The sequence below is a fragment of the Musa acuminata genome, chromosome BXJ1-5 (genome assembly GCF_036884655.1).
Source record: "Musa acuminata AAA Group cultivar baxijiao chromosome BXJ1-5, Cavendish_Baxijiao_AAA, whole genome shotgun sequence".
Lineage (NCBI taxonomy): Eukaryota > Viridiplantae > Streptophyta > Magnoliopsida > Zingiberales > Musaceae > Musa > Musa acuminata.
The window spans coordinates 10,972,579-10,982,960 of NC_088331.1; the positions used below are offsets into that span (position 1 = coordinate 10,972,579).

At 40.8% G+C, this 10,382-nt stretch overlaps 1 protein-coding gene across 12 annotated transcripts; it reads left to right on the forward strand.

Moving 5' to 3' along the window:
* Positions 1-1,466: 1,466 nt before the first annotated feature.
* LOC103984983 (AAA-ATPase At3g28580-like) lies at positions 1,467-10,047 on the forward strand. Of its 12 annotated transcripts, none has more exons than XM_065183079.1 (10): positions 1,467-1,976; positions 2,060-2,144; positions 2,234-4,154; positions 4,290-4,446; positions 4,687-4,779; positions 4,917-5,026; positions 6,020-6,205; positions 6,290-7,033; positions 7,504-7,618; positions 7,804-9,716. In XM_065183079.1, the coding sequence occupies exon 10, from the start codon at positions 8,221-8,223 to the stop codon at positions 9,670-9,672; it is 1,452 nt and encodes a 483-aa protein (XP_065039151.1). In that variant the 5' UTR covers positions 1,467-1,976; positions 2,060-2,144; positions 2,234-4,154; positions 4,290-4,446; positions 4,687-4,779; positions 4,917-5,026; positions 6,020-6,205; positions 6,290-7,033; positions 7,504-7,618; positions 7,804-8,220; the 3' UTR covers positions 9,673-9,716. The 12 variants fall into 12 exon arrangements, with proteins under 12 accessions (XP_065039151.1, XP_065039150.1, XP_065039149.1 ...); XM_065183078.1 differs by having other exon boundaries at positions 2,234-2,271; positions 2,352-2,439; positions 4,055-4,154; positions 4,687-6,205; XM_065183077.1 differs by having other exon boundaries at positions 2,234-2,271; positions 2,360-2,439; positions 4,055-4,154; positions 4,687-6,205.
* The last annotated feature ends 335 nt before the right edge of the window (positions 10,048-10,382 follow it).

Genomic DNA, 10,382 nt, shown 5'->3' on the forward strand with positions numbered 1-10,382 from the left:
ATCCTTTTTGGTATTTACAACCCCTAAAAAAATATAAAATATATTTTTATTATTTATAGTCCCTCAATTATCAGAGATACTTTTATTTCCCATAATCTCTTATTTAATTTAATTTGATAAAACCCTAGCTATGTTGACATCACTCGATGCAATTCTATCATCTTGTGACATCATTCATCACTCGGTGAAGATGAAGACTTTGCTATGACACAGAAAGACTCATGTTGCTCAACACCACTATGTCGTTTGACCCAAAACTACTTCGGACTCCACGAGAAACGAGAAAAACTTTAACGTCACTTTATTGTCTAACATCATTTGGACAACCCAACATAGAGATAATCCATAATCGATTTCTATTGGTCTAACCGAAGTGTTAGTCACATTCCACCGAGTGGGTTGATTAAAAGTTAAGTTCATTTGCATAGGAACATCTTAGGAATATTAATTTTTTTTTAAAAATTGAACTATAATAGAAATATTTATATAGTTTATTACTTATAGCTCCTTTTCTCTTAAAAATAATAAAAGTATTATTTTACTATTTATAGTTTTAATATTATCGATTTTATCTTTTTTCTTCCCCATAACCCTATGATTATCGATACCAACGCTCCCTCGTCATCGTCGATTGTCGATCCATGCTATATGTTGACACTCAACGCTCCCTCGCTTCTTGTCTTTCGGGACCTTTCTCATTGCCCTCTCAATATCGTCATCCAAAAAGAAGAAGATTAGGATATTTCTATCTATTTACAAAAGGTATTTAGAAATATTAAATTTTTAAATAATATTTTAAATAGTAAATTTATGGTGGTAAATAGTAATCTCCAATCTTCAATTAAAATAAGGAGGTTACTATTCAATGTCTATTCTTACAATTTACGATCCTCTTACTATTTATAATTTTTTTAAAAATTAATAAAATAGTTTATTATTAATAATTTATTTAATTTTGCTTTTGTCCTTTTTTTTTTTTCTTTTCATAATTCTCGCTTGCTTATCCTACGAGTAAACTCTTCCCACCGCTTATGCACTATACCGGATAGTTTACGAAGGCAAATAACATGATATCTTCTAGGTTGATATAATTGACTTAGAAGATTATATTTTCTGAATTATTATAGAATATACATAACTAAAAAATATTAAATTATTAAAATAAATATTAAAAATTATTTCTCACATCTTTCTTTTCAATGTTTGATTTGTTACATTTTATTATATAATTTTTTTAATTATTTTATGCCATTTATAATGATTAAGAGGTGAAGGAGGCGAAAAAAGCGGAAAAAAATATAAATGAGAAGTGAAATGATTTTATTATACTTAAATTATAAATTAAGGTCATACATAAAAAAGATAATTCAGAAATATTCAAAAATTATTGGGTCGTAAATAACATGATTATAAATAGTAATCTCCCAAGTAAAATTGATCCTAAATCATCGTAATTCACCGTAATAGCCTTCGCCGACCTCTCCCTCGATCCCTCTTACCGACTCTCACTCTCTTATGGCCACCGCTTCTTCCCCATCCCGTCGCCTCCTCTCTTCCTCCCCGCTTGAACCATCTCCCCCCGCAGCTCGCGCTTCCCCGCGGCTCCTACCGGTCGATCTCGTTCCCTCTGAACACTTCTTCCCCCCATGTCCGATAATTTCCCTGCCGCGCCAGCCGCGGACGGATCCTCCTTCCTGGAAGACGACTGCCAACCCCTGCCCGCCGACCCTCCCCCCGGAAGACCTGCTTCCGACGCGCTTGCAACTCCCGCTGCGCTCCGCCGCCGTAGAGAGGAGGAGGAGCGGAAGAAGGCTGGGATGGTGATCACCTCGATCGTCCAGTCCCCGCTTCCTTCGTAGCTGCCACGGTGAGGGCTCCGCTCCATGTGGGAGCTCGCCGCCGTCCTCAACTGCCTCCATGTTCCTGGCTTTGGAAATGATCTCTCATCCGGTAGCATTTTTAGGGTATATCTGCTGGTATTCCTCGGAATTTACTTGTCTGTTACCTTAAAAATCTGGATTTGAATAAGTTTCATAAGAACCTATTGGCATGTTGACAGGCAATCCCTCCAGTTTCTCGCATTGCGATAGGGCATTCAACCTGGGTTACAGCACTCTGCAGCAACTTAAGATTGGTGGCACTGTGTATGTAGCTTGTTCAATTATTTTCGCTGAGATATTACAGCAAAGAGATGATATCATGGAATGGCTAATCTAATGGTCATTTTCCGCAGGTCACTGATGGGGACATACCAATTATTGCATCCCATGGGTGAGTTCTTTGTATCTATGGAGTCTAAGACACTTAAAAACATATCCATCTGATAATACTGATGAACTCTGACTGTTAAGTTTTGCAGAAAGAAGATCGAGACATATGACTCTTGGTCCTAACCCACATATGCTAATTTCTAAAGCACTATGTAGCATCCGTGTTGAGGTGCTTATTGTGATGAATAATAATACTAATTTGAAAGTTTAATGCGTTTATTGCAAGTGACAATGTTTAATTATTATTTATGTTTTCCCTTTGTTGATGGATGTTGGCTTTTATCTTGTACATAAACCTGAAAAATGTATAGCTAAAGCACTTTCCTTGCACTTACTGTCTTAGTTCCACTTCCTGAGTTGTCTTACAATGATGTTTGTCAACATTTATGCTTCTTTGGTATCTTTTTTTTTTTTTTGCTTTGTATATAAGACATATATCTTTTTTTTTTCTTGTTCATGTTTTTTGGTATTCGGCTTGTATAGCTGTCATAACTTGTATATGCAAGAGGAGGACCCAGGACCTTTTTGTTAATGTGTCTGATGGTACACCATAATTTTTCACTTTGCAATGGAAGTAGAAAGCTTTTTTTCCAACATTTCAGAAATAATGGAGAAGAAAAAAAATTGCCAAACATATTATGTGGTACCTTGCCAAATAAAAGTCACCACTATCCTTGATCACTGATTGATGGTAGCCACCATGTTTGCTAATGGTCACTGAATGCGACCTCCATCACCTCCAACCACTGCCCTCCATGACTTGCCATTAGTCCCTGGTTGTCAATCTCCGCTGCCATTGGAAGACATCATTGTCCATCAATTCTGGCTGGTTAAACTCCTGTTACAATCCTTTCATTACGCGTTTGCTGTTCACCATTTTCCACCGGTTGTCAGCAGCTGCTACCCGTAATTGGTTGTCAGTTGTCAACCACCACTATTCCCATCTTCAGTTGTTGATTGTTGTTGCTGATTGCTAGTCATCATCAGATTCAGCATCAACCATATTTGCCATCACCAACTGCCACCCTCAGCTACATGGATTAAGAACTGGTGCATTGTTGAACGGAGAAGCAAGTAAGAGAAAAATAATGAATGGGAACACAGTGGAAACATCTAGAATATGTTTTCCGTTTTTAGTTTTTAAATTATACCTTTGAGTGCTTGTTTTGAGACGAAATGGATGACCCTTTAGCTGACAAATTTTTTAGGAGCTTCATAATTTTTAAAACTAAGCATTTCCCCCTTAGTTTTTCTCTGCTTATTTGAAGTAAACGTGCTTTCTCAAATATCATAAACTAAAGGATTAGAAACTTCCGATCTAGAATTATATAGAGCTTTCATAAGTTGACATGGATGAACATTATACATGTTGCACTACAGATTTGTCCACACTATGATATGTTAACTGGTACTGTTTCCTTTCAAATGGCACTTGTCATTGCTAGATGAATCAAATGACTCTCCATTCATTAGTGTTGTTATCCAGTGTACCATATAAATGAGTACTATATCCTAATAATTGATTTTGACTTGTTAGCACCATATAGGTTACTGTCTCAAGAATTGTTTCCTTATCAATCATTTCAAACTTTTTACAGGTACTTCTGAATCCTATGATGCAATTGATACTTATATATCATATAATTGTGAATATGCGATGTTGAATCTCTAGCTTTTTGATAATCAACATTATGACATGACTAACTGAGCTCTGAAAATGTAGTCTTAACTCTGCTTGGTTGATTTGATACTAGAAGTTGACTTCATTTTTTTTCATTTTGCAGCAAGAAGACATTCAAAATCTTATTGATGATTCATTAAAAATGAGGCATTCAACTCTTGCAAAGCAAGGATTGGTGATCATTAACATTGGATTTCTTATTGGTATCCTGATAAACTTCATGGTTATTTTAGAAGCCACCCAAAACATTTGCATATTTATTTTAAACTACCTTTTGTAGTCATATTGCAAGTGTCATGGTTAACACTTAGTAATTCCTTCATTTCTTTGTTTTGCAGGTACGAAGATGATCCAACTGTTGGCCATCCATTGTCCTGTGAAATTAGACAGGTTGAGGTAAAGAAGGTGAAGGCAATGGGATTGTCATTTGCTTCACATATATCTTTCCAGAGGGTAACTGTTACAACCAACATGGATAAATTCCAAGAAGTTTCAGTGAGTTTCTCCATTTTGGTTGGTTTTAATTGAGTGATGTCATCTGTGTTTTGGTAGTTTAAACTGCACTATTCTAATAGTGATGTGGCTTAATCTAAAGTCTATAACCATTAACAATAAAAAAAAGAACTATAGAAAACTCAGCACATAACTCTATTAATGAAGATTAATTCTTACGAAAGTAAACTTTGTCTTCCTTTTCTTTCTCTAATTGGTAGCATAGTATATTTTTTATTTCAGGTAAAATTTTCTCAAAGTAGAAGTGGAACGGAATCCTCTCTTGGGAAGAAATTAAAGTTTGAATTTCTGCTGGAGATCAAGAAAATTCACAAAGTATGGGATTCTTTGCACCTTAGTACTTATGCTTTTAGTCTCATTTTACATGGCATGGTTAACCTTAAATTAGTCTTTGGTAATTCAAAGCCAATAATTTTTCTATTTCTGTTGTACTTTGGGCATTCAAACATAAGAAAGAGAGGCTGTTGAAAAAGCAACACAGAGAAGCTCTCCTCCCAGGCAGCTTTGTGACTCCAGATGGAGCTTCCTCAGGCCGCTTCCTTTGTGATGGAAAGCCTGTCATGTATACTTTGGTTTATCCTATTTCTACTATATTAAGTTTAATAATTTTCTACTTTGATGCTCTAATAAATAATGAAGAATATGTATATAGAATGGTTTCCACCTACATGTTTTACCTTCCTAGAGCCATGAAACACGTTGGAAGAGTATGATTTTGTGCTTCTCTAATGGTGCTGAATATCATTGAATTCAAGAATGTGTTTATAAAGAGATTTGGTAGTTGACATGTTCTACGAGTGTTTACAGATTAGTTGAACTTGCTTCTCTAGGTATACTGTGGATCACATGGAAAAGCTCTTTTTGCTTGTGTTTTTTTATTTTTCTTTGAAAGGTAGCTTGCAGTATTTTTAAAATGTTATTTTTCTTACTAAGCTAAGCACCGAGGATTTTATAATGGAATGACAGAGGGCTGAAAATGGTTTTAGGAGCTTTCATATGTTTACTTCTGTCTAAATTTGAGGTAGGTACTTCTGCTCAGGATTTTGTGGGTGGTGGATATTAGTGTTATTGATCTCTGATTAGTTTATTTTGATTGGTTTTTTTTGAATCTTATTATTTGGTTTCTAAATTTCTGCTAATCCTGATTAGTTCTGTTATCGTCTTTGTATATTTCATTGATTTGATGTACATAGCTAAATTATCTAAACAGGGCATAACTAAATATTTAACCTGAAAAAGTCTATTCCTGTGAATGTTTGACATATAAAAAATGTCCAAATCCTAAAAGGTGGATATTGGTTATTAATGATTGTTTGAATTGTAGTTTCTTTCGGTTTTCTCTTAATGATTTCTGGCCAAACTCAAATTAGTAGTAGTTTCATGTTAAACAATTTTTCAGATGACTAAGATCACACGATCAATGAAGCTATCAAAATAACCAAACATTTATACAGTCTCTTTTTTTTTTTCTCATTTATGTTCTGCATCTTGTTTATTTCTTGATGAGGCTTCTCCACCGATTTCTAATGCTTCAGTCTTATGTGATATGTTTTAGGAAAAGACAATGCTCAGCTGTGAGTGTCGTCAGGAGATCAGTCATTGGGAGGCCTGATGTCTCAACCAATGGTAAATTGAATGGCTGTTGGCAAATGGATCTGGTTAACAATGATACAAGGTGCCCAAAATCAAATTACTATGAAGAAATTAATATCAAACATCAGGATGAGCCTCTTGACCACAGGTGTCTTCTCTTTCATGCTTGTTTTGAGATGTATAGTTTGTTTCTAATATGATGTATCTTACTGTTGTATTGGTTGGAATTTAGCAATAGGTGGAGGAGAAGGCCTCAGAAATATTTGGAAAAAGGATTTTGTGGATACTGTTTCTGATATTGATGCAGGCTTCAACAGTGATGATGACATTCTAGGAGAAGCAGTATATGATGAGGAATATCTGAGAAGTCAAAAGCAGCAAAAGGTGTCAAGTTGGCCAGAGGGGGATGAGGAGTTCCGTTGGAAGGAAGATGAGATAGAGGAGGAACATTCCTCGAGCACTAGTGAGATTTGGAGGATCAACGCTATTACGAAAGGTTTCCTGGTCGAACTAGGCAGGAAACAAAAAAATTGAGATCAGTTGATGAGCTCTAGACAGCCGTAAGATGCAGCAACAGAGCTGTGTGACCATGTATAGATTGCCTGCAGTATGAGCTATCAGATATAGATACAGATTCCGCAAAGTCTAATGAGTCAGATGCAACAGACAAATTCTGGTGCATCTGATAATTTAGAACTCTCAACAGCAAGTTAAGTTTCTCAGGAAGAAGAAGACAGTAAAGAAATAACGTATAACAAAATGAGTCCCATATTGACCAACCACACTGAGGCTGCAGATAAATATCGGCAACCAGTTGTGCATAAGACGGACAGCATCGGGGAGGAAGCAGATAAGCCCCAAAGAATAAGGTTCGTAGACCTGAATGAGCTCGCCCCAGGAACGAGTTCTGATGATGGCCCGAGTATTAGGGACTAAGACCAGGAAGATTTTTAGGCAGGTCTGTTGAAGAGAACAGGTTGGTTCATTCATAACTCTGCACAATTATTTACTTAGGATATTATCTCAAGTGCCAAACTGAAGGTCACTATTTAACAAAAGCAGTTGTTCTCGCCAAGATGGGCTGTCAAATGACAACATCTATTAGCAATCTTGGTCTGCTTCCATTGATCCACTTTATCAAGTACTTGATAGCAATTTTGAAGTAAAGAATCATCTTATTTTTTTTCTGTTCTACATGTTCCATGCATAATATGCGTTTGTGCTAATCATTTGACAGATTTCTAGATCTAACTGTTGCCTCGTATGTTTTTTGCTCTACATGTTTCATGTACAATATGCCTTTGTGGTAATCATTTGACAGATTTCTGGATCTAACTGTTGCCTCGTTTTTTTTTTGTTCTACATGTTCCATGTACAATAATATGCTTTTGTGGTAATCATTTGACAGATTTCTAGATGTAACTGTCGCCTCTTTTTTTCATTCAGAGGCGCGATGCCAAGTTAGATCTGAGAGGATGTTTACCCATGTACCGATTTTAATCAAGAAGATGGTCCTTACCGTGACCATCTAAATTCTACATGTACTTCGGCAGAATTCAAGGTCAGTCCCCGTTCTCTACTCTCCATTTGCCAACTTGAAATGGCTCTTGATGGTTGGCATGACAATTTATTTGGTCCTCATTAGTTGCTTATCCAATTTATTGCGATTAGGTTTATTGTATACTGCATGCAGTTGTTGGAATTGGTTTAGCTGTTGCTAATTTGACGAGGATTTTTTGCATTCAGATATGTTAGATGAGATCAGTTCAAACATGGCGGTTTGATCATAATCGCACGTCACTCGCGCCTACGTCATCCAAGATGGACGCGCGTGAGACTGCCAGCGAAGGGTGAGATCAGAGGCTGCGTCTTCCTTGCTTTCTGCTCTCTTGCAACAAATGCATGCGTTGACGGAGGCAGCGTTCGGCCTTTCGCCCCCGGCTTTCGGCCCGGGCCGTGGATACACCTGGCATTGTGGTGGTCCCGCTACCAATGCGTGGGAAGAATTCATGTGAATCCTGAGCGAGGCCGGCATCTCATCCGCTCCCGATGCCTGCGTTTTCTTCGTCGAACCGACACAAGTGGAAGACGAGGAGTCTTCGAATCACTCCGATCTTTATGAAGGGCTGCCGGTGATCCGAGTAGCCACTGCGTTCTCCCACCATGGCGAGGATGAGCGATCGGTTGGCGAGCTTGGGCTCGCTCGCGGCCAGCCTCATGGTGGTCTATGCCATCATCCGCCGCTACCTCCCCCTCCACCTCCTCGAGCACTCCCTCACCAAGCACACCTTCCGCCTCTTTGCCTCCGTCTACCCCTACGTCCGGATCACCATCTCCGAGTTCTCCGGCGACCGCCTGAAGCGCAGCGAGGCTTACACCTCCGTCGAGGCCTACCTCAGTGGCTCCTGCTCGCAGCGCGCCAACAAGCTCAAGGCCGAGCTCGGCGCCGGCTGCGACAGCCTCACCCTCAGCATGGACGAGCACGAGGAGGTCACCGACGACTTCGAGGGCGCCAAGCTCTGGTGGACCTCCGTGGCGCGCACTCCCCGCTCGCAGACCGTATCCTTTTTCCCGGAGGCCGAGGCGCGGCGGCACTACCGGTTGACCTTCCACCGCCGGCACCGGGAGCTCGTCATCGGATCGTACCTCGCCCACGTCTTGCGAGAGGGGCGCGAGGTCAGGCGCCGCCGCCGGCAGCGCAAGCTCTACACCAACATTTCCGGCAGTAGGTCGTACGAGTACAGGAAGACGATGTGGAGCCACGTCGTGTTCGATCACCCGTCGACCTTCGACACACTCGCCATGGATCCCGGCAAGAAGGAGGACATCATGGACGACCTCATCGCCTTCCGCAACGGCAAGGACTACTACGCCAGAATCGGCAAGGCGTGGAAGCGGGGTTACCTCCTCTACGGCCCCCCCGGCACCGGCAAGTCCTCCGCTATCGCCGCCATTGCCAACTTCCTGGACTACGACATCTACGACCTCGAGCTGACCTCCGTCAAGGACAACACCCAGTTGAGGAAGCTGTTCATCGAGACCACCAGCAAGTCCATCATCGTCCTCGAGGACGTTGACTGCTCGCTGGACCTGACGGGTAAGCGGAAGCCCAAGAGGAAGAAAGAGGTCGAAAGCGGAGACAAGGGCAAGCCGCCGTTGCTGCCGGAGAAGGAGGACAAGGAGGAGAGCAAGGTGACGCTCTCCGGGCTTCTCAACTTCATCGACGGCCTGTGGTCGGCCTGTGGCGGCGAGAGGCTCATAATATTCACCACAAACCACCTGGAGAAGCTGGATCCGGCGCTGATACGGCGGGGGAGGATGGACAAGCACATCGAGATGTCGCACTGTGGATTCGAGGCGTTCAAGGTGCTGGCGAAGAACTACGTGGGCGTCGACGCGCACCCGCTGTTCGAGGCCGTCCGGCGGCTGCTGGAGGAGGTCAAGATGACCCCGGCGGACGTGGCAGAGAACCTGATGCCCAAGTCTGCGGAGGACGACGCCTCGTGTCTCGGGAGGTTGGTTCGAGCGCTGGAAATGGGCCGGCCGGGAGCAGCGGCCAAAGTCGAGGACGGCAGTAGCGGGGATGAGACCGCCGAGAGTGAGCTGACGAGTTAATTTCGAAGGTAATAAAAAATAGACATTAATGTCGGATTTCTATCGGTTATGCTTAGATTGGGCTCCGCCAAGCTGTTCTCGTCGATCTTATAATACAACGACTAATAATGTCACGTAGGGATGACGTTGGCAGCCGTTACTTCCAATCAAATCGTCGAGGAATCCAAATTCATCTCAATGCCGGCTACATTGTTCATATATACTTAATACATTTGATTAAAAGGTATCATTCAGAAATTTGACACTGAATACCGATGCGGTTGGTGATAGTGTTTTTTTTTTTAAGGTATTGCAGGAATGCTACTATTTCTTTATATGATCCAACATGAAAACCTAAAACCTGAGATCGATATCAAGCTAAATTTGTTGAGTTGATCTTTGATCTTTTTTGAGTATTGGTTTCTCTTAAGAAAAGAACCTCTTGACATAACATGGATGATTAGTTTTTGTACCTAGTTCATGGAGGAGACAATTTATAACTATCCCAATGTCACTTTTTAATATTTTGTTCACACGGGTGATAGGGGAAGACAAGCTCGAATAGTTTTTCTTGGATCATTATTCATGAGGGTCGACAGGTGGAGGGTGATTAGGATATTTTCCTTTCATGTTAGCCTTCACGTGGCGACTAGGGGCCGACAGAGCATTGCGGGCTCTAAACATACATCCCTTGTATTGTGGGCAAGTCTTTGTAGGTGGATAAAATGTTA

Excerpts from the sequence above, each read along its gene's own strand:
- LOC103984983 (XM_065183083.1), top strand. The coding sequence starts at position 8,221 with ATGGCGAGGATGAGCGATCGGTTGGCGAGCTTGGGCTCGCTCGCGGCC.